This window comes from Ahaetulla prasina, chromosome 2 (genome assembly GCF_028640845.1).
Source record: "Ahaetulla prasina isolate Xishuangbanna chromosome 2, ASM2864084v1, whole genome shotgun sequence".
Classification (NCBI taxonomy): Eukaryota; Metazoa; Chordata; class Lepidosauria; order Squamata; family Colubridae; genus Ahaetulla; species Ahaetulla prasina.
The window spans coordinates 241,102,165-241,127,433 of NC_080540.1; the positions used below are offsets into that span (position 1 = coordinate 241,102,165).

A 25,269-nucleotide genomic window follows, 5' to 3' on the forward strand; every position below is an offset into this window, starting at 1 on the left:
CTTCTGCCTACAAAGCAAATGAACTATAATGAACTATTGAAACATGACAATTTTGATTGGATAAAAGATCCCCAATCCAGTTCCCTTTCATTTACCAATGTATCAGCAATCTCCATATTTGCTTGGGAAAAAATATTTTTTAAATAATAAGTTAAATATTCAAGGAATATTCATCTCACAATAAAGCCAAAAGAGCAACAGTATTACAATCTTCCCCTCCCATGCAAAATAGTATGTTGGGTTTTTTAAACAATTAGTTTTGTTTGCACAAGTAGTCCCTACAGCAAATCTAAGAGAATATTGTATTGGTAGTCCCTGACTTACATGAATTATTTTAAGTTTGAAGTTACGATGGTCTCAGAAAAACTCACAACCCATCCTCAAAGTTATGGCTGTTTTGGTCACATAGTCACAATTCAGGCATTTCACAGCCAACTCACATTTACAATAGTTGAAGCATCTTGTGGTCACGTAATCACAATTTTGCAAACTTCTCAGGCAGCTTTTGAGAAAGTCGAGAAGCCGGATTCACTTAAGGACTGCATGATTCACTTAACCACCATGTGATTCGCTTAACAACTGAGATTGGCTTAATGATGGGTCTGGTTATGTGACTACTAGCTTAACTACATCACTTAGCAACCAAAGATCAAGTCCCAATTGCAGTCGTTAAGTCGAGGACTACCTGTATTATATCAACAGATTCCTCAAATTGGTAAATTACATATTATTATTGCCTTTGCTTTGGTAGTATCACATCTAATAGGTTTGTGAAAGTTAAAATTTGTCAATTATATTATGAGAAACTGATACTGTCTTTTTTCAGTCTTTGAAAAGCACATCGACAGTGTTTGAAATCCCTTCAGTTTACTTTGAATTATTTCTATTGATAAAGATGCTTTTAATAAAGCATCCCATATAGCATAAATAAGAATTTGTGGAAAAAGATGCTTGATACTGGGCTGGTATGTAAAAACTAGTTAGCAAAAACCTTACATTATATAAATAATTCATATATACTTTTAACAGAAGACAAAAGATACCAAAATCATATTACAACCTTGAATAATATAGTTCGCAAATTTATTATGCATTAGGAAGCTTATTAACTTAAAAACCAAACTGCATAGTACAAAAGGTTTGATATCTTTGCTTAAGGCGGACCAAGTTTCAAAATATATATATATATATATTTAAATTTTGTTCCGTCATTACACAATCCTTTATAAAAGCTGTATATCTGTCAGTGCCCTCATTACATTTATAAATACAAGATTTACACAGTACCCCATCAGGAAAAAAAGTAGAACTTCTTATAAATATCTACATATATTCATACATATAAAACATTCATAAGAGTACTTTGTTAGATTTTTGTGTAATGTTCCATTTTTACTGCCACAAAATACACAGAAACCTGTGCAATTTCAAAAATGCTTCTAAAAATTGTAACATGGTACTTTATAGAAACTAAATCATCTTTTAAAGTCTTTTTAGATAGACATTTCACAATTATAATTCTATGAGATTCTTCAGAGATTGATATGAAGGCTAAATATAGCTGATAACAATGTACACTAAATAGCAGTTAAGGCAGGAGTGAAATTAAGTGGGACAGAAATGTTTCATATGGCAGTTAAAAGATGAGAGATGATACGATAAATACACATGTCAATATAAATTGCCTCAGCACCCATTTAATTAGTTCATATGTCAGAACTGGCCACACTGGTGGTGCCAGAGGTGAGCATCACTAATGCTTTCCATCGAAGGAATTATCATCATTGCCTTGCTCAGTTTTTCAATAAGAGCCCTTTTAATTATCATCTCAGTTAGAGATTTTAAAAACAAGGGTTGAAAATGCACCAATAATTTATCTTTCAACTGACGTTCCCTGCACACTTTAAATAGTTAGGCAATATTCAATCAATCAGGCAGCATGTTAAGAGACAGAGATAAGACTATATTGATGGAGTGGAATTGTGATAGCAATCTTTGTCAGTAATATTTATTGAAATGGAATATTCTTTCCAAATCCCCACAAGCTACAGGAGTAGAGAAGCAATGAAGACATTTGGGGGGGGGGGGGGCTAGCAGGGTTATGGTTTACTCACAGTGAATTTGGGTACTCAAGTATTTAACTACATCTGAAGATCATCTTTCCCAAGATACTGCAATTCCACATTCTCAGTTCAGTGTTGGGTTCAACAATAATTGTATGGATACAAAAAGAAAAACTTGCTTTGGACTGTTCTACAGAAAACCCACAGTTAAGTGGTTGCAATCAGCCTTAATTGAATACCAATGGCCACTCATACATGATATCTTAGGTGAGTGAAATGTGCAAAGCTTCTGACAGATCAAAAGTTCACTCCAGAAGAGAACTGCTCTGGATTCAGAGCTCAGTGCATGGATTATGCCTGCCCAATGGCTGTCTCTGTTAATCTTAGAAGAAAACTCCTTTCATACGCTGCTATCTTGAAGAAGAGGCTCAATATCCTCATCACTGGCCCGATCTGGACTGTTGCTCTGGATACTGTTGATGCTGTTGCTGTGCTTCCTAGTATTGGCGGCTTTACTGTGCTCAGGGATAAATAAGGCAACCAGAAAGGCTAGGAGGACTGCACATGCTCCAAAAAGGAAAGGAGGGCCAGGTATGACTGCACTCTGTAAAAAGAAAATGAGAAAGACTGAGCAACCACAAATTAGTATAATGTGAACAATGAAGCCACTCACATCCGCATCTTTAACTGTCCAGTAAATAGACAGTTATACATGTCACTACTAGAATTGTGCTGCCGACAGTCGTTGGCTGTTGTTGAAAGTTAGAAACTTGTCTTCTCCAGCAATAACACTCCTATTTCATCCCATACTGAATTAAGACAGAATACTGAACCAGTAGGAAGTCTTTTTTGGTTCTGGGTGTTTTGAAAAGAATCAGACAACAATTGCCTTGTATGCTTCTACATGTGCTGCATCAGGCCTAGGAGGGTGAGAACTTCTGCAAATTGAATTGTAATTATTTATACTGAATAATTGTTTTGAAAAAAAATCGGATTTTAGAAACGGAGACCCTAAAACACAGTATTTTAACCTGTGAACTGTCAAAATTACACAGCTGATATTATAAGGTCATGTTTCAAAAGAAACATTCTTCAATCCAAGAGAACACAGAACAGGGCTGTTAGAAAGCCAAGGAGAAGAATGGTTGGCAACAGCTGAACAACATGAAAAAACAAGGCAAGAGTACAAAAAGGTTATGATTTTAGCTGGAAAACTCATCAAAAGAATCAATTGCTGATTCACTCCATGTTATGTCTTGCAATTTGAAATGAAGAAATATCAATCACAGGATGCCTCCTCAAGAACTATTAAGAGCTACTATTCCAAGAAAGATTTATAATCATTTTACCTCATCATTTGGATCCTGCCTAGCAGCCTTATCCTGAACTGGTGCCAACTCATTAAGTTCCACATGGAAGAGAAAGAATATGAAGCCATAGAGAGCAGGGCCAAGACCATTGCACAGACCTCTGATTCCAGTTATTATCCCTTGGACGACACCTGGGAAAGAGCAAGTTCACAGTGAAGGAGAAATAATTTCTGCCAGCCATTCCCACTTTAAAAATGCAACGAAAGAGCTCTACAGACTGCATTTCAAATGGATTCTGAGCTCTTATACAGCTATCAAACTGACCTTATTCTAAGCTGGCCAATTATTAACTATTTTTAAAGAGAAATCAGCTAGATTCAAAAATAATGTTGCAGACTAGTAATTAATTTGAGACATAAATTTGCCCTATGAAAAACAGTTTTTCTTGTTAGATGTTTTCAAAACAACTGAATTAGATCACGGATCTCAACGTATTTTTAATACTGAAATGATTGGTCCAATTCAGTTGTTTTGAATTCTGTATTTCAGATAGCATATAGTATTTACATAACCTGACATTTAAACATTCTCACATATTCAGTCCCCATATTCCATATTCAGTCACTAGATGGCATTAGCATGTACTTTCAAACTTCTAAAAACTGTTCAGAGAATACTTAATTACCAACCCAGCCCCCAGTATAAGAGTTTATTTTTTGTTACATTATACACTTATACAAGACAGTTATTCATTCTATAACGTGCGAACAACAGTGTATTTCCATTCTTTTTCATCAAAAATTGTGATCATTTTCTAACAAAATAATTCTTTTTCAAATCCTGGTCTAGTGAGAATGAAACCACTGTGGTGATTATGACATTTCTATCATTCCCCATTTTCCACCCATCTTCATTTCAAAAACAAGTGAACCTAAATCACCATTCTTCCAGAAAGAATAATAATCTATGTCACAAGCAAACTTCACTAAAAATAAATGCAAGCTAATCTCACAATAAACCAGGGGTCTCCAGTCTTGGCAACTTTAAGACTTGTGGACTTCAACTCCCAGAATTCCCTCAGCCAGCTTTGCTGCCTGAGGAATTGAAGTCCACAAGTCTGGGAGTTGAAGTCCACAAGTCTTAAAGTTGCCAAGATTGGAGACCCCTACAATAAACTACTGATGATGGGGAGTTCATCTTCCCCTAGAATTAAGAAGAAGAAAACAGGGCAGAGATTCTCTCCCAGCAAGGAGGTAAAGAGACGACAGGCAAAATAATTACAAGTATAACTGCCCATCACTAGTTCTTGGATATATATAGATATAGATATAGATATATAGGCTAGCTGCAACGATGCCAAAAGGCTGAACTGCACATCATGTCCACCAGCTCTGCCCTTTCTTGTTTGCAGCCCCATGTTGCGTGCAATTACTTAAAGAAAGAGATTGTCATCCCCACGCAAGTTATATCCCCAAAGGAAAATAACCCTCAAAAAATTCTCCAACCTGAAGAAATATCATTTATGAAGAGTCGCACTATGTGTAACTTACCTCTTCTTATGTGCACAAGGGGCGATAAAAGATATACAGACTGTACTGCTTTCAAAAGCTATTACAAGACTACTAATCGGAAGCCCTCAATTCAGTTAGTGACCGTTTGAAGTTACAACGGCACTGGGGAAAAAAGAGACCTAAGACCATTTTTCACCCTTACAATCACTGCAGCATCCCCATGGGTCATGTGATCAACATTCAGATGCTTGGCAACTGACTTGTATTTATGACAGTTACAGTGTCCCGGGGTCACATGATCACCTGACAAGCACCTGACAATCAGAGTCAATGGGGAAGTCAAATTCACAACTGTGTTACTAACTGTGGCAAATAAAGTAGTAAAATGGGGCAAAACTCACTTAACACCTTAGCAACAGAAATTTTGGACTCAATTGTGGTTATAAGTAGAAAACTACCTATATCACTTTTCTAAAGCACAAACATTATACATCCACAGTGATGTTAGAGGGGAAAACAGCTATAAGATCAGTTTTGTAGAAAAATAACCTTGCTTTCACCTTGTTGATCTGAATCTGCGTTTCGTGACACAAGAGCACTGATTGCTGGGAATGTGATACTTGACATGGCTGCAACAGCTCCAGCTGCCCACATCATCCTAAGCACAAGAAAACATAATGCTATATAATTTGAAAGGAAGGATCCATTTAGTAGGTTTTTTTTAACATTTTAAAAGAACTACCCAGGTAGTTTTATATATATATATTTGGTTGTTGTTCTCTGATCTAGATACAAACATTTGAAATAGTATTGCTAGGTTCTGCTCAGCAGCTTCAAACATGTAAAAACAACTGTTCACCAGGACAATAATTAAATTAGTTGGTTTTAGGTAACTAGCAATAAGGGTAAAAAAGATAAAATTATATATATTTAGGTCAAAATATTTTTTCACTTGTTTTAGCCTTATATTTTTCTGTATTTAAAATTATGCCATTCATATTGAGAAACTTGGTGTGCTTTTTAATTAAAATTATTTTTCCTATTTGGATATTATTGGTTGCAGTTCATAATAATGACTGACTGGAGATGTCTCTACAAATTTTATTTATTTTGTTACCCATGGAAAGTTTTTTACTCTACCTATACCTATAAAGCAAAGAGAAATAATGAAAGCAATAAAAAACAAGTTAGACACACATTTAGTTAGTCCCTCCTATAAACTTTATCTCTCAACTAGATTATACTAATTACATGAAACTATCCTTCAAAACCACCCCAAAATGTCAGCTGGTGGGAAATGTTGCTACCCCCATGATAAGAAGTCAGATTTATTATTACCATGCCACAATATGAGCTGCGCTCAAACCAGCTTGTTTCCAAGAAACTGGTCATTACCTATAAAGCCCAACATGACTTGAGATCTAAGTATCTTTAAGAGCATCTCTTCCAGGAAGAAGTGGCCCAACCAGTGCATAGAGAATACCTACTGGAGTATCTGTCAGAAGAGGATTCAAAGTATCTGTGAAAGTACCTGCCTTCTATAGAATAACTTCACTTATTCAATCATTTATTAAGATGTGACTACTGCAAAAGGCCTTTGGAAACTAAAACTTTGCTATCATGAATGAGATGCATCATAAATACTATGTAATAAAATATTATTTTGGGAGGATATATTGATAGTTTTTCTGGTTCTCTCCCTCTCCCTCTCTTTCCTATACCTTTCCTTTAAAATCTGTTTTGTCACCAGCCGCAGTTCAAATTCTACGTCTTGACATATAATGTTGTCAATGACTTAAAACTTGGTAAACGACTTAAGATCTTGGCCAATGGTCATTAGTCTTGATATCAGCATACCTATCTCTGAAAGCCATTAGCTTGGAGACCACTGGGCTTTCTTGGTTGGCCAAGATGAAGACTGACTGCTAGATTAGACGGGCAAAGTATCTGATCCAGCAGAGCATCATGTTCTTAAAGCACCTATTCCTATATTATCCTATCCAATAACCATGGAGTTATTACATCTACGAGTTAGAACTGTACATAAGAATATGGCCCACAAGCCCACAAGCACAAAACATGCAATATATTCACGGAATTGTTAAAAAGAAAACTAGGAAGAGTTTGTTAAAAAAAATCTGTGCTGCACTTACCAAGGCTGAGAGCCAAAACCATACCAGGCCAGCTGGAACATCTGAAAACCAAGGCCAAGCAGTACTGTGTTTTTGTTCCCTATAGACCTCATTAGGATGCTGAGAAAGACAGTCTACAAAAGTCAGAAAAGCATTATGCAGTTTATTTATAAATCAGTATCTGAATAAACACAGTTGGCAAAAAGAAAACATTTTAAAATTAATTTGTATGGATGTGCAAAAATCATCCCGAACCAATATCAATTTTTCATTTATCATCTCCTTTTAAGGACCTCATAATCCCTTGCAGGGTGAAGTCTGGGCAACTGAATGAAGCTGAGTGTTTACTGGCCAGATGCCTTTCCTGTCACCAATGCGGAGTTATATTCAGCAGATATATTCTCATCGTGCCCAGAGACAGAAATATCTGCTTTTACCTAGGATCGAACTCACAGCCTCCTAATTGTGAGGCGAGTAGGCCACTGCACCACTCATCAATTTTTCATTTATGTATGCACAAATTCAGCATCAACTTTTGGGGGACCCTTCAAAACTACAACCAAAGCCTCATGATATATTTCCAAGGAAAGACCTTGATAAAAGCATTGACAAAAAAAGTCTTCCCAAAGAATATATAACTTTTTGTAAGAAAGCTGCTAGGTGAAGTCAAATATTCAGCTACCTTGCAAACAAGCAATGTCAACTGTCCACTAATACAATGTAATGTTGCCGCTGAAAAATGTTGGAAACTGCAACTGCTACAAATGCCATGTGATGAAGAAGCTGATGGGAACTACAAGTGGTCCTTGTTCATCAGTAAGTTTGTTCAGTGACAGTCTGAAGTTACAATTTGTGAAAAAGTTGCCCCAGTCACAGTGCCCACCCCCCACTGACTGTAATTTGGGCACTTGGCAACCAGTGCACATTTATGACAGTTGCAGTGTCCCACTGTCACGATACTATTTACAACTGTCATAGCCAGCTTCTGACAAGCAGTCAATGGTGAAGCCGGCAGGAAATTGCAAGTCATGATCACAGGACAACACACTTAACAGTTGCAGGTGGTTCGCATCCTGCAGCCAGAACTAACATAAGGAGTGTGGTGTTTCACTTTACAACATGTCACTTTAGTGACAAAGTTGCTGGTCCCAATTGTAAATTGGTAAATTAGGACTACCTATACATGTTCTGAGTACTACATGTATTCTGTCTGATCTGTGCTAGGTGACGGCTTGTTTCCATGTTCAGTTTCATATGCCTGTTTTTCACTTTTTAAGCACTGATCAGCTTTATGCAAGAGGACCACTTTCTTCCATATGCTTTACTAACATGTATCAATCACAATCTAAAACATGTTTTCCAAATGTTCACGCTATAACTGATAATCAAGACAAAGGTTTTCTGTTGCAGAACCTTTACCAATTGGTCAGACTCCAATTCTCTATCAACATCTGGTAAAAGAAACCAGCTTTTAACATTCTGATTGTTCTTATTTATTGCAATGTTTGGACTGATATATTAAATATTTATAATTCTGTTAAGCATTTTGAATTATTCTGTTAGACATTAATTTGATAAATATGTATTTTTGTCATGTTTTATTTTATAGTAGTTAAGCCCTACACAGACATTTTACTTACACATATATAATTTGCAAAGTACACTTCATCATTTAATACATTTTATTATGTGTGCTTGTTGCAATTTTTAAAAATCTTATTGAATTATGCTTACCTGAGCAACTATAGAAAGAATGCCAATCACAGCTATGAATGTTGCAATGCTTGCATACTCAAATTTTATCACCTGTAAATAAATCAAACAAAATCTGTACTTAAAACTTCACAGCTACTGAAAAATTTTTTCAGAAAAAGGAATGATTATAGTTATAGAAAATAAATTTACAAAAGGAAAACAAACTTGGAAAAGAATACCAAATCTTAGGTGATTTTCGTGATGTATATAACTTCTAAGAAAAAACTTGCAAAAAAGTAACAATTACAATCCACAAATTTCAACTCCAATCAAATAAAAAGCAACCGATTCCTCAATACCATGACCCTTTGCTAATAAATACTGCCATATGCAGGATGGAACAGCACTGCACAACTTAATTTCAATTCAAAATATTCTCCTGCACCTTCATATGATTTTCCAAACACATAGCCACATCCCTATTATTTTGAGAATGAGGCAACCTATTTCAATCATTTTGGAAACCATTGCTCAGAACTGTGTGACATCATGAGAACAGCCATCTACAATAAAAATAAATTTTTCCACAATGCTACAAAGAAAAGTTCAGTCATAATCCTTGGGTAATATTGGCAATTGGAGACCAGGACTATTGTCATTAAGCAATGTGGTCATAAAGCATGGCATCCCAGGATCGCATTGCTTAGCAACAACAAACCTAGTTCTGTCAGTTGTCCTTGTAACCCCAGGATGTATAGATTATTAAGTGAAAAGAGATGAGAGTTCCAAAGGAGTATTGGGGGGATGCCATGGGGAGTAGAAGGTACCACTGGCAGTGGCTAGGGAGTGCGAGGGTGGAGGGGACAGCAAGGATCTCAAGCAGGTTGTCGCAGAGGCTATGGGAAGGATGGGGGATGCTCCAGGCAGGCATGTACTGCAGAGTGTGGGTGGGCAGGATCCCTGGGATCTTGTATGTATCAGGCTTCTTCAGAGAAAAAGTGGTGGGAGACATTTTACTGGGGTCTACTGTTTTGACTTTCCCTTTCGGCCTCCCCATTGACTTTGCTTATTAGAAACTAGCAGGGAAGGTTGCAAATGGTGACATGACTCAGCTCATTCTGACATCATAATCACTAGATACTTAAGTGTCTCCATCACAATCACATGACTCAAGGGACACTGCAATGGTCACAACTTTTGAGGACTGGTTGTTACACTAAGTTGTTTTTTCAGTGCCACTGTAATTTTGAATGGTTGCCAAGTTGACTTTGTAAAAAATATACAAATAGAATGAGACTATTGCCTTATACATTGTAAGCCGCCCTGAGTCTTCGGAGAAGGGCGGGGTATAAATGTAAACAAACAAACAAACAAACAAAAAAAGCAAATAGACACATCAAGGATTACTGTCATTACTATAGAAATCCACTTGTTAGCCTCCAAAAAAAGCTTAGAATCTTAGATTAAAAGCACAGGGTTGGTAGATAGGTGGGTGGGTGGATGGGAACGTAGGTAGGTACTAAGTAGGAATAGTTTGCTTTACAGTAGGAATAGTTTGCTTTACAGTAGGAATAGTTTCTTTACCGCAGGCTCCCCCAATCTGGTTATCTTTCAGATGATTCAGATGATTTCAGATGTATTTGGGCTACAATTCCATGATATACTAGGGTCAGAGATCACAGAAATTGTAGCTCAAAATGTCCGGAAGGCATGAAATTGAGAAGATGTTTTTAAATGACTGTTGCTCTCTCTGGAAAGCAGGCCCCCACGATGAAATTAACATCTTGTCTCCAACTAAAAGTTATAGATTGTTATCACATTTCTATTGCCTTTGTGCTATTTTTTATTTTTTATGAACTTTTAAGAGAATTCTGAAAGAATGGCTAGAGAAAGATTTTAATGAAATGTCTATCTTCTCTGCCCATCAATAAGATATCAAATTTATGTAGTGAATGATATAATAATCTCTTTTATTTCTTCATTGTGATAACAGGTTTTTGGTTGTTTACTTGCTTTTTCTTAGAAAAACAAGTAATATCAGAGATGATATGTGATTTGCAGTAAAATACTGAATATGGAAATATATATATATATATATATATATATATATATATATATATATATATATATATATATATATATATATATACACATACATACATATATACATACATACATACATACATACATACATACATACATACATACATATATGCAGGTTTTGGTATGTTCGGGTCTTTTCCCATGTAAGATTGAAAGTATTTAGGCAACGTTTCGATGAGATCTCACTCATCATCTTCAGGCTGGAGTTTTTTGGCTTTGTTCTTATGAAAAAAAACTCCAGCCTGAAGATGAGTGAGATCTCATCGAAACGTTGCTTAAATACTTTCAATCTTACACGGGAAAGGACCCGAACATACCAAAACCTGCATACATATACCCGTGAAAACCTACAAAAACATTTTATATATGTATGTATGTATGTATGTATGTATGTATGTATGTATGTAAGTAAGTAGGTAGGTAGGTAGGTAGGTAGGTAGGTAGGTAGGTAGATCGGTCTTGGCATTTTCGGGTCTTTTCCCATGTAAGGTTGAGAGTATCTTGGTGACGTTTCGACGAGGTCTCACTCATCATCTTCAGGCTGGTGTCTTCGCCTTCGTGCTTCTCAAGTTTGAGAAGCATGAAGACGAAGACACCAGCCTGAAGATGATGAGTGAGACCTCATTGAAATGTTGCCAAGATACTCTCAACCTTACAGGGGAAAAGACCCGAAAATGCCAAGACTACATACCTATACCCGTGAAAACTACAAAAACATACATACATACATATGTACGTATGTACGTACGTACGTACGTGTGTGTGTGTGTGTGTGTGTGTGTTCGTAGGTTTTCACAGGTATAGGTATGTAGGTCTTGGCATTTTCGGGTCTTTTCCCGTGTAAGGTTGAGAGTATCTTGGCGACGTTTCGACGAGGTCTCACTCATCATCTTCAGGCTGGTGTCTTCGGCTTCGTGCTTCTTGAGCAAAGAGTGGTCGGAGCTGGCATCTCTCTATAAATACTGGTGGGGAGGTGGGGAGTGTTGCTGTGAGCATGTTGGTTGGCTGTGTGGTTGCATCTTGATTGGTAGATGGAGTGGGTGTTTGCAGATTGGTCGGGAGTGTTGCTGTGAGCGGGTTGGCTGGCTCTGTGGTTGCATCCTGATTGGTAGAAGGAGTGGGTGTTTGCAGATTGGTTGGCTGTTTCATAACATCGAAACATCGATGCTACAAAACAGCCGACCATAGACCGAAACATAGCATCGATGCTACGAAAAAGCCAACCAATCTGCAAACACCCACTCCATCTACCAATCAGGATGCAACCACAGAGCCAACCAACCCGCTCACAGCAACACTCCCCACCCCCCACCAGTATTTATAGAGAGACAGCAGCTCCAACCACTCTTTGCTCAAGAAGCATGAAGCCGAAGACACCAGCCTGAAGATGATGAGTGAGACCTCATTGAAACATCGCCAAGATACTCTCAACCTTACATGGGAAAAGACCCGAAAATGCCAAGACCTACATATCTATACCCGTGAAAACTACAAAAACATACATACATACATATGTACGTATGTACGTACGTACGTACGTGTGTGTGTGTGTGTGTGTGTGTTCGTAGGTTTTCACAGGTATAGGTATGTAGGTCTTGGCATTTTCGGGTCTTTTCCCGTGTAAGGTTGAGAGTATCTTGGCGACGTTTCGACGAGGTCTCACTCATCATCTTCAGGCTGGTGTCTTCGGCTTCGTGCTTCTTGAGCAAAGAGTGGTCGGAGCTGGCATCTCTCTATAAATACTGGTGGGGAGGTGGGGAGTGTTGCTGTGAGCATGTTGGTTGGCTGTGTGGTTGCATCTTGATTGGTAGATGGAGTGGGTGTTTGCAGATTGGTCGGGAGTGTTGCTGTGAGCGGGTTGGCTGGCTCTGTGGTTGCATCCTGATTGGTAGAAGGAGTGGGTGTTTGCAGATTGGTTGGCTGTTTCATAACATCGAAACATCGATGCTACAAAACAGCCGACCATAGACCGAAACATAGCATCGATGCTACGAAAAAGCCAACCAATCTGCAAACACCCACTCCATCTACCAATCAGGATGCAACCACAGAGCCAACTAACCCGCTCACAGCAACACTTCCCACCCCCCACCAGTATTTATAGAGAGACGGCAGCTCCAACCACTCTTTGCTCGAGAAGCACGAAGCCGAAGACACCAGCCTGAAGATGATGAGTGAGACCTCATGGAAACATCGCCAAGATATTCTCAACCTTACATGGGAAAAGACCCGAAAATGCCAAGACCTACATATACATACATACATACATACATACATACATACATACATACATACATACATACATACATAAAAATAAAAATAAAAGTTTGGAATCTACCTTTTCACTCTATAGACATAATACTGCCATGATTAGAGTAAGGAATATTATGTTACTTCAGGGAAAAATTTAAATTGAAAAAGTCTGCCATTTGTAAAATAAGAATACAGGTAATTCTTGATATATGGCCATTTGTTTAGCAACTATTTGAAGTTATGAAGGTGCTAAAAAGTGACTTATGGACCAGTCCTCGCTCTTACAATCATTACAACAATCCCACTCTCCCATGATAGTGATCCAGGAGTTTGTCAAGCAGTTCACATTCATGATGTTTGCAGCATCATCCCAGAGTCACGTGATCACCATTTGTGATCTTCCCAGCTAACTTCTAACAGCAAAATCAATGGATGAAGCTCGATTCGCTTAACAGCTGAGTGATTCAGTTAAAGACAGCACCAAAAAAGTCATTCAATTGGGTGCAGTCATGTGATGATTCACGTAACAATCAGAATAGAATAGAATTCTTTATTGGCCAAGTGGGATTGGAAACACAAAGAATTTGTCTTGGTACATATGCTCTTGGAGTACATAAAAGAAAAGATACATTCATCAAGAATCATAAGGTACAACACTTAATGATCGCATTGTTTAGCGACCAAAGTTCTGGTCTCAATTGCGATTTAAATTGAGGACTATCTACAATGCATTATGTTAGCTCCTTCAGATATGTTATAACCACATATAAGGCCCAAACCATGGGAGTTATTTCTCATTCATATCCCTTATGATTCCACTGAATTTCCAAAGTAACTTTTTATATGCATTTGGGAGAAAAGAAACATATGTGGGTTGATATTAAGGAAATTGGATTATGGGGACCATCTTGAGGGGTTAAAAAGGATCCTCAATAGTTTGTAATTTGTTAACATTTCATGAATGGGAAACGGGTATTTTGTCAGGTGGCTCATGGGCATGCTTTCAATTTTATTTGTGCTCACTAGTCCAATAAAGCTGGAAACCCAATTTAAAGCTTTGTTCAAGACAACTAGTCAGACAGTGTAAAATGTTGGAAACTACTTACTTGTCTCAAATAAAGGAAAAAACTAGAATATTGGCCAGCTTCAGGGAGATAAGAAAGAAAAACAGTGATGCAGGTCAGCAAAATTGTAGAATCTTTTCCAACTTTTCTCAAAGACTGTCAAAAGATAAGAGGAAAAATAAGATAAGACAAAACCAACCATCAGAAATAAATGAATTATTTCTATAATTTATTAATAATAGTATTCACGCATTCATTCAATTTGTGTCCAACATTGATGAAAAGACACTTGGTAACCAACAATAAAAATTCCACAGAACAATAAATAAAGCTCAGAAGACTAACAAACTCAGGGACTTATTCTCTCAAGTATGTGTTATGAGGGTAATACCAGAGCTGTCAGTACATTCCAATAAAAAAAAGCAATTCCACCTTACTTGGATTCAGTTTTGGTCTATTTTGTCTCATCAAGACCCTTAAAATATCTTAATACTATGTCAAGATATTGAAAGAATCTACTGTATGGAACAGGGTAAGAATGAATAACTACCGTGTTTCCCTGAAAATAAGCCCTCCCCCAAAATAAGCCCTCTCCCGAAAATAAACTCTCCCCAAAAATATTTAAACACATGTGCAGCTGTTCCTGCCATTCCTCTTGCTAGGGTTAGGAAGACAGAGCTGGAAATCAGATAAGACGGCAAGAGGAGTCCCGTCTTGCTCCATGTGCCCCAAAATAATAAGCCCTCCCCAAAAATAAGGCCAAGCACTTATTTCAGGGTTCAAAAAAATATAAGATAGTGTCTTATTTTCGGGAAAACATGATAGATAGCATCAGATCACACTACATCCCAAACTGACTGACTGGAGTCTCTTAAAACTTAATGTAAAATAGGAATAAAAGAATGAATAAAAGAGTGAACCATCTGGCATTGCACAAAAGTGCAGCCAGTGACCCAATCTCTCTTCCCCTGCCCTGACTAGAATTGTTCACTAAGAAACAAGAACCATTATAACACAGCCTCCACAGCCTCCAGTCTCCAATCCCTCTAAGAAGTCCATAAGTCCACAGTATCAAAGTTAACTGAGACATCTAAGAGAACAGTAGAAATGCACCAGGGTTTAAAAATCATTCACAAACAAAGTGTTCTGATCCCGTGTGTAGGTCTGAACTCAAATAACTCACTCTGTTTAGAATGTTCTGTAATTGTGCACTGGACATTGTCTCTATTCCAAAAATGAGAATTTAGAGACAGAGCAATGCTTGCCAAGGACAGATAAATTCAGTGAGCCATCTCCTAAGGAGTAAGCTCCTTCAAAGCTGTTGGCATCAATCCCTCCTGCAATGAGATACTGATAGTGTCCCACGTTCAATTTATCATGTTCTTTCCCCAATCTTCCAAATAAGCCAGGACTGGCAAAGATCCAGTTTAGTACAGAGTAAGGAAGATGACCTTGAAGACATAGACCAAATCCATTACCAAAGCAACTAGGGGAAAAAACAAAACTAGCAGAAATCACTCATAAGTGGCTCAGAAAGACAACTTCTTAACTCATGTCAGTGTAAGAATGGAAGAGACACAGCACTCTCAGAGATTTGTTATTAAAGTTATCTCTCAATTAAAGTAGTCTTAGCCTTTCTGGGCAGTTTTTGTTGGTCTGGTCTACCTGATGGGGCTGGACAATCCACAGGTGAGTGTAAGAGCCAAGATAACATTTTATCACTTCATTTGTTCCTGATAATACAACATGTGAATGTTCCAGTCATTACAACAAATTCTGCACACAAATAGTCAAGATTTTGGAGAATCTGAAAGGCTTTGCTTGCCAAATGCCACGTTGCAGCAGCCAGGAAGGAGCTCTAACTGAGTTCTTTCCAAAGGGAGTTTGTCACCCTAAACAAGGTTAGTGGCTGAGAGCTCACCAAGACAATAGAAGAAATAGCTGCTTCACTTCTTTTTTGACCCCTGCATTGGTTTGAAAATAAGTCTGTATCCATGCTCAGGGTCACTTTTTGCTTTCAGTTGCCACCTAAGGTGTTGCTTCTCCAACATCACCTCCCAGAGGTCATCAGTAAACCAGAAAGCCATCTAGAATTGGCCAACAGAGAGGCGGTCTGGAATTAATCATATTTTCTGCCTTCATAGCCTTCCATTGCCAATGTTAATCAAGACACTCAATGAAACTGTTCTCAAGACTATGAGAAATTATCCCTGTTCCTGTCAGAATCTATCTGGAACTGTTGGAGCTGTTGAGAAACTTTTTTTATTGATTCTAACTTCTCATACTCTGCTAAGCATGACCTTTCCAGGAAATTCTCCTGACTTGCAGAAAGGTTTCTCAGAAAGATCCAAGAGGGTCAGCTATCCATATTTGATAATAGCCAACAGAAAAGAGGGTTAGGATTATATTATATTATACCATATTATGTTAGGCCTCTAGATTTTAACGGGATTAAAGCTGAAGTTCATGGTATATTTGTATTTCTAAAAAAGGGATTTTCATGAATCTAGATAAATGGTAAGAAAGATTCTAGGACAGAGAAGCTCACGAGAAAAGACAGCTGGGACAGATGAAGGTTCTCCAAAAGGGAAAGACTAAAGGATACTGCAATTCCAATGCTGAAAATCTAGTACAAAGCAGTTTATATCTATGTTAATCCACAGGACAATAATCAAGCTCGATAATGAGATGGATATCATAAATTTAATAAAATAAAATAAATCTGTCTCTCTAGTTTGAGTAACGTAAAGCTTTTTTACACATATTTAATTAATCCTATAGTCCCAGACTACAACATTGCTAGACAGGTAGTCCTCGACTTACAACAGTTCATTTACTGATTGTTGAAAGTTACAATGGCATCAAAAAAGTGTCATATGACCATTTTTCGCATTTATGACTGTTGCAGCATCCTCATGGTCACGTGATCAAAATCCGAATGCTTGGCAACTGACTCATATTTATGAGGGTTGCAGTGCCCAAGGTCATGTGATCACCTTTTGCAGCCTTCTGACAAAGTCAAGGGGAAACCAGATTCACTTAACCGTGTTACAGATTTAACACTGCAGTGATTCACTTAACAAATGTGGCAAGAAAAGTCGTAAAATGGGGCAAAACTCACTTAACAACTGTCTTGCTTAGCAACCTAAATTTTGGATTCAATTGTGGTCATAAGTCGAGGACTACCTGTAGTAAGGTTGGCATAAACCTTTATAAAGAGAAAAAGGAATGACTGGCAGAATGATGAGACACAGCTCCAAAAATCTGGATAGCCATTCACAGAACTGTCATGTAAATTCTGAGGCACTTCTGATTAAAATAGGAAAAACTAACAACTCCCACCATCATATTGGAAAGGAGAAAACCTCTGATAAACAGTTCTCTCCCATATCCTGTTCCTCCTTTCAGGTAGAATAATTTTGTAATGGTTTGCTTCAATGCATTATTAAAGTGACAGTGTATTAAATATTCTTCTTACTGATGACTCCCTAAATTCATCTGGGCAGTTGCCCATGGTAACCAAAAGCTTGACTTTGGGTCAAATTAATCAAGATGGCACTTAATAGGTATACTTTCTGAGCAAAAATAAAAATTGCTCATCCAATAATTTGATTCTACTTTCTAAATTGAATGAAGCTAACTTCTAATTAGGAACAATCTGCCTGTCATCAAAGTTAGTGAAACCAGACCACAGGAACTGTGTATGTTGCTTTTATTTTCATTTCATAATACCAGATTTAAAAAGGACCATGATCTGAACAGTTTTAGAAGTCAGGATAAATGAAATAACAGAAGAGCAAACAAGGGCTGAGTATTTCGTTTGTTACCTTTTCAATTCCACACTGACTTATCTGATAAAGAATTCTCTAAGTTCCTTCTTGCCTGCCATAATGTTAAATAGACAGCTATGTTAAATATTGTAAAGGATCTGTAGGATTTTACCATCACTAGTACTAATACCTTATTGCCCACAGCAAGTTATTTCTAGACATAATTAGAAAGCTATAGGTAGAAGTAAAACATGGTTAAAAAAATAACTTCATGCCTATATGACAGAATTTCATTTTAATCAATCCATTCAAAATACATTTTCTTTCACAAATGAAAAAGTGACATCTTGTATCACAAAGCAAAAGAAATATAACTGGAACTTACTGCAAACGGATCTGCTTGTTCCCATGATATAAGAGCTCCCCATGAAGGTGGTCTCATTTTTTCAGGTAGAGATTCTGGTACAGCTAGTAGTATGAAACAGATATCTACAACAGCCACCACTGTAGCAACTAACACCACCAAGTTATCACCGTACAAATTAGACAAATGTGCTCCAATAGCAGGACTAGTTACTAAACTTGCTGCAAATGTAGCAGATACCTAGATATAAAGAGAAAAAATATATAAAATATAATACTTTGATAGAAGAAAAACTAACACAATTAAAAGTTAATTTCAAACACTAACAAGATAGAGATGTTCTGACCTAGACATAGGTATGTATATGTCATAGAAAACTGACTATTAAAGGCTAGCGCTAGAGAAAATCTGATAAAGTCTTATCAATTAGTTACAGAATATTCAAGGAAGTTACATTAAATCATTGTGGCCCAATCCTTCTTCTTAAGGTAATATCCCTTCCAATTCCTCAAGCTTTTCTTATATTTTTTAATTTAAAGTTGATTTAGCTTGAACTTCGTAATTATTTTATAAGTGATTTCACTGAATAGTTTCTGATATTAGCAAAATGAACAAGGGGCTGTAGGTACATTTCTGCAAAACAATTCAGCCTACCTACCTGCTTTGGGAGAAGGGATTTATAAGTACCAGATTTCTTCTACAGGCTATGCAAAGAATCCATTAGGTTGTAGAGAAATCTCATTACACCTAAATTTGTAAATTGCCCTCTTTTGCTTCCAACCAGCATGCTGATGATTAAGTTGAGCTGCAAAATCATCATCCTTGTCATTGTCAACTACTATTGCCCACTGATCTAATCACAGCTCACCATGCTTTCTTAGTTAGCCTCTCATTTTGTACTAACATGGAAAAAAATGGGGAGAGGGGCAACATGATTTCTGAAATATCCTCAGCAGCATTAATAAACATTTACGAGAATAATTTATATTGCAGAGATATAAATAGCAATACTAAACACTGCTTTCCAGGAAATGGATTTGTGATGCAAGTTCAACAAAGCCATGATATGTCACTTTAAAGTAAGCATGCATATTTTTCTGTCTCCTTCTTCTCTTACACTGTACAAGCAATTTACAAGACACAGAATTCTACCTCCAGAACTCTGAAGGCATTTAAAGATTTTTCTTTTACTATCAGTATTTTGAGGTGTGGCTTTCTTGTTGTTTTATGGTTGTAGTTAAAGCTTTATTTGCTAGTGTGATAAGGAGTGGTTTATATGCTGTAACATTTCCTTGTTTAGTGTGAACTGAAATTTTCTTTCATGGAAAGGCAGCATGAATGTTAAAAAGCAGTACTTGGAAAATAAATTCCCCCCAATCTCTTGATAGTATCATAATTTTTCAGTATTAAAAGTCACTAACAATTATTAGAATTTCGTTATTATTTTCACAGTTGTGATTATGATGATTTTTATTTTGAGGTTACATTTATCTCATTGCATTCAATATTGATGTAATTATTGCAAACAGTATTGCAATATCAATAATTACTATTGGAATTACTATTTCAGAAATTCTCATACTAATATTACAAAGGGTCGTAATTTCTCAACAGCAATGTTTCTTCTATGGTCTTTCATTTACTTAAATCCTTTTTTTCATTAGTCTGTCATGTGATTCTTTTGGCTATAACAATTCAATCAATTTTCCATTTCTTTAATATATTTTCCAATCCTATCCAATTCAAAAATTGCAATTATATTGCTGAACCCTATAATAACTTCTACTTTTTAGATGGCTAAAAATATAAGTTATCTTCTATTTTTATCTTCAAATCAAATATTGTTGCCAAAATTAAAAAGCTGGTTTTTAAACATCCCCTTTTTTAATGGGGAAATGAAAAGAGACCCCAATTGGGCAAGGGTGATGTCACCGTTCAATCCTTTCAACCTGGAAGCACTTAGGTGCTCCTGACAGGAATGTAGCAGTAATAGTATCCCTTTTTTGGACATGGATTCAGGTGAAATAGATAGGATGCTCACCATTATGCCCCCTGCCACTTGTGAGCTAGATTCATATCCCTCTTTGCTCTTGCAGAGAACCAAGTGGAGGCATAAATGGCTGGATCACTTTGGGAGGGGGTTTTCCCTAAAATTTTGACAGCTACCTTTGAAGATCATGCAAAAACTGCAGCTGGAGAAAAATGCAGCAATCTACCGCCAACTTGGTGTTAGGCCAGGATGGATTTGACTTAAATCAAGTTGATTTAAAACACAATTTAAATCACTAGTAAAAAGGCTATATTTAAATCAACTTTATTTAAATCCTAATTTTTAAAGAGCAACTGTCATCTCTCCCGAAGCAGCTTGCCTCTGACCCACCATTGACTCAGTGAGAGTCCCATTCTCTTGAATGGGACGGCTGGTGATGTGATATGACACAACAAGGTGAGGGATGTGGCAGGCAGCAGGTGAATGGATGCCTACTAACTGGCGCTGCCTTGATGGATCTGAAATAACAGGTGCTCTTTAAATGTAAGAACTCATTCTTGCTGGTAGTTAGAATCTTTAACATGATTATTTGCAAACAAAATGAATGTTTCCTATTTAGCTTGCAGAGCTTAGGTTCATTGAATGAGTTTACCAAAAATGTAAATATTGCAGAATATACAACCTCATGCTATATAACTAAGCTCCATTTCATGCTAAATAAATTAAATTATTAATTTATCTTAAATAGAAAACTATCTTTGGATAGATTTTTACTCCAAAAGCATTTTATTAAAACAATTTTGATAAAAAAATAAAAAATCCGATTTAAATTTAAAAAATTGATTTAAATAAAAAAATCTGATTATTTTTTTTTAAAAATCATCGACTTTTATCCACCCTGTGTTAGGCACAAATGCACTTTACATTTGCAGCTACAGAATTTCCAGCAACCGACTAATAATTCTGGAAACATTTAGAGTGCTGGTTTTAATATAAAAAGCCTATATAGCTTTGAACTAAGGTATGTTCAAAACTGTTTACTCAACCAATCAACTGTGGGAAAATTGCTTGTGAGTCATTAGAATTAACTGTTGCTCCAATTTTAAGCTGAATGCTTGAATTTTTAATTATTATTTGCTTTGTACAGAGGATGTTTTATTGATTTTCATGAAATATTCCACTTTTGGATCTCATCAAGAGTCTAATGATTGAAATCTAATCAATAACAATAACACAAAGTTTTTTTAAAAAACAGGCCTTTTTTATCACCATCTCAGAAGCTTAGCTGTGTTTTTTAGCAAAACATTTTTCTGATTTACTAAGGGATTGCTAAGGTACTCATAAACTAATGACACGACAACAAAAGTTCAATGCATTAAGAACATGATACTGTTTCCTGATAATTGAGTCTTCTTCATATAGCACTGTTTTGTTGAAGTTATTTTTTTAAATAGATCCACACATAGTGGCTTTGGTACGAATGCTGAGTTAGAATATAGGAAATATTTATACATACAGGTAGTCCTTGCTTAACTATGGTCATTATGATCAGCAAGTCTGTTGCTAAGCCACGTAGTCATAAGCATGATGTCACATGACCACAGAAGTTGCAGCAGTTTTCGTTGCCATGGTTAGATAAATCCCATGCAGTCACACTATCCCATGGTCATGTGATCACCATCTGCAACCTCCTGCCAGCATCCCTATTGCCTTTACTTGTTGGAAGTCAGCAGTGAAGGTTACAAATGGTGATTATATGACCACTGGATGCTCCAACCACTGTAATTGCTAGCCAAAAGCTAAGCTCTCAAATCATGATCACACTGCAATGGCCACAACTACAAGGTTCAGTCAAACGTCCCTTCATTCAACGCCACAGTAACTTCAAACAATAGCTAAATAAGTGGTTGCTAAACGAGGACTACCTCTATTACAAAATATGTTTACTATAAATATCTATGGAGATTCTCAGTCATCAAGGTCATGGTTTCCCGAAAGGTGCTTTTTCAAGAGGCAACTGGACTTTCTGGTTTTTTGTTGAAGATGTTTCGCTTCTCATCCAAGAAGCTTCTTCAGCTCTAACTGGATAATGATCCTTCCATTCCCCACCATCCAGTCAGAGCTGAAGAAGCTTCTTGAATGAGAAGCAAAATGTCTTCAAAAAACCAGAAAGTCCAATTCCCTCTTGAAAAAGCATCCTTGGGACTTACTAAATACTGTATAAGAAAAGAGAAAGGGTAGATTAAAACCTATGGCTATCTAGATTTTTGGATGCAAAACCCTTCCCAAATTCAATTTAGCAACAACCTTTCAGCATACCTAGCTATCAAAACTATTTTTAATATCTTCTTGGATATCTTTTATATAACCCGTGTCGTTCATTATATACATGTACCTCTTTATCTCCAAAATATTACATGCCAAAAAATTGTAACCAATATCTCAACATACTTCGCTCCTATGCAAAAGAACAGACACTACATCATTAAAGGCAACTTTCAATCTTTGATTGGAAAAAAATTAATTCTGCAGGATACTTTAGGATTCATTGTAAAATTAACTCCCATGCAGAAAAAAATTAAGATTCGCTTTATCATGTTGTAGCTGAAATGTTATGAAAGCCTTCCATTTCTCATCTTAAACAAAGATGAAGATTCCTTACCATAACCCATGTATTACAATACGCTAATTTTAAAATGCCTGTTTCATTCCACCATTTTGAAAATGATCATTATTAGGTAAGTAATCATGACAATCTTCACCATCTGCACTTCAATAGTTCTTGACCTCGTTAGCTCTCTGCTTACATGATTATAGTTCTATCCTTCTTATCAGAAGACACTACTTCATACATGTCTGACATAAATTATATTTCACAAAACTACACTGCTTCATTTAATACTGTCAGTTATTTAAGTACCAAACAGTGCTTTGTTGCTTCTACTGTATCCAACTAACACAGCTACGCCCACACACCATAAATTGAATCCTGCTGTGTTCACTTACTTTAACCAGCATCTAAATTAAAAGTATTCCACTGTGTCAAAGAAAAGCATTTTAATACATGTTATGCTAACATTTGTAAAAGATTACTGATAATGTTCCACAAAGTGGCCAGTTCAGAGTCAGTATTTTATATAAAAATCTGTTAGAGTCATTTTGAAATAATAATTATCTTAGCATTTCTTTACTCGTAAAGCATCCAAGATAAGAAAAACTGTCTTTAAAGAATGTGTAATCAGTTGACCAGGGGATATTATTATCTCTTTATAAACTGTTAAGATGAAGAAAGGAATCAGAATTGCATTCTTGGATTGGTCTACCTACTTTTTATTTAATGGACTTGCTTATTCTTGGGGATGCTATATACAAGACCTCTTTTTTATTTTGCTCTCCATTAGACATGTATATGAATAGAAGTACTATAATTTTTAAAAATACAGTTTCAAATTTTACTTTTAAGCAATATCACATTTTTTAAAAACCAGAAATTATTAGTGAATGCTGACATGATACCCAACAAACCAAAGTACACTTAGTAGAATTATTATTAAGAATTATTCTTACCAGTCCGTAAGCCGTGCTTCTCTCGTGTTCTTGAGTTATATCAGCTACATATGCAAATATGACAGAGAATGTAACAGCAAAAATCCCAGATACAGAAATCATTGCAAAATACCACCTGCAAAATCAGAACCACATTTATGAATTGTAGCTACATAAAAAACTGTAAACATAAGAAAATCAAACTTTTAGATTATTTCTCAGATTTATATCCCATCCACATTCAGTGACTCCTTTGTCAAATGTACTTAAGAGTATACTAGCTTAAGACTTACACTGACTCACTTTGACACAAAAGCAAGAAAGTTTACTAGATCTCTTTTCTTAATACAGTCCCCTCCCCCCAAGCGCCCTCCCCCAAATAACCAGAGTTATTTATGCCACACTTACCATGGACTTATTTTCATTAATGGAATAGGGACACAAGTGAAGAAAACTGTAATAAGGAGGAAATATTTTCTTCCCCAGACATCAGACAAAGCACCTATCAGTGGAGCACTCATGAAGGATAAAAATCCCTAAGAACAAAATGGTAATGATTTTAATGTTGTTTGTACTAGCATAGCAACTATAAAATGTGTTATATTTTGGGAAGCACTTATTGATAAAGCATAATTTTGAAATAACAAGTTATACAAATAAACCATTTTTTAAAAACACACATATACACACATATAGAGCAGGCCAGCAAAGCTGCATAAACCCCAAACATGAGTGTCATACTTTTGAAATCCAATAAAACTCTTAAAGGGAAAAGGAACTCTTACAAGGGAAAATTGTTTCCATGGCAATGGCAAATGTGAAAGTTGCTAAACAAATGGGTGACTTGTTTATTGTAATAGATTTCAGTGACCATCTCAATAAAATGAAAAATGAAGTTTCCATCAGATAGAGATTATATTATATGAAAGGTCACAATGCCTACCGACTGCTAGAAGCAGAAAGTCATTTCAAAAGGTAAATCAAAGCAAAATAAGAAGCTAAGAATATGTTATGTAGTATAAAACCAAACATCTCACTAGTCTAGGATTATGTTTCTATAGTGACTGACATTGCCAACATTTGGGACTCAAGTGCAATGTCACCTTTATTCTTCCAGAAAACTAGAGATATTGTCATAAAGAACAGTTGATAGTTTGAGATTAGTGAATGTTGTAGTTTTAAATGTCAACATGGATTTACTGTGATTACTTCATGGAATGCAGATTTATTTTTTTTTGACAAAAATATATTTTTTATTATATGAAAGCTCAACCTCTTTAGGAATTTTTGAAAAGCATTCAAATTATTGAGCGGTACCAAATTTTTTTTTATTTGCTGTATATATTTGCAACAAATGAACTTAAGGAATGTTTGGTCAAAGGACTGCAGCCTCAAATACTGTAGCTAATAAGAGCAAAGGCAAATCAGGTTTAAAAAGGAAGGCTTTATAAAGAAACCAGTAATTAAA

General features: G+C 36.2%; 1 protein-coding gene across 2 annotated transcripts in view; it reads right to left on the bottom strand.

The window, feature by feature from the left end:
• Positions 1-1,048: 1,048 nt before the first annotated feature.
• The window catches only part of LOC131191645 (hippocampus abundant transcript-like protein 1), a 36,544-nt gene continuing 12,323 nt past the window's right edge, over positions 1,049-25,269 (bottom strand). For both annotated transcript variants that reach the window (XM_058169999.1, XM_058169998.1), the window contains exons 4-12: positions 24,210-24,337; positions 23,823-23,937; positions 18,287-18,505; positions 14,174-14,287; positions 8,751-8,822; positions 7,038-7,150; positions 5,445-5,542; positions 3,413-3,564; positions 1,049-2,667 (exon numbers count right to left, since the gene is read on the bottom strand). In XM_058169999.1, the coding sequence (XP_058025982.1) occupies positions 2,464-2,667; positions 3,413-3,564; positions 5,445-5,542; positions 7,038-7,150; positions 8,751-8,822; positions 14,174-14,287; positions 18,287-18,505; positions 23,823-23,937; positions 24,210-24,337 (1,215 nt within the window). In that variant the 3' untranslated portion in view covers positions 1,049-2,463. The remainder of the gene's footprint in view (positions 2,668-3,412; positions 3,565-5,444; positions 5,543-7,037; positions 7,151-8,750; positions 8,823-14,173; positions 14,288-18,286; positions 18,506-23,822; positions 23,938-24,209; positions 24,338-25,269) is intronic.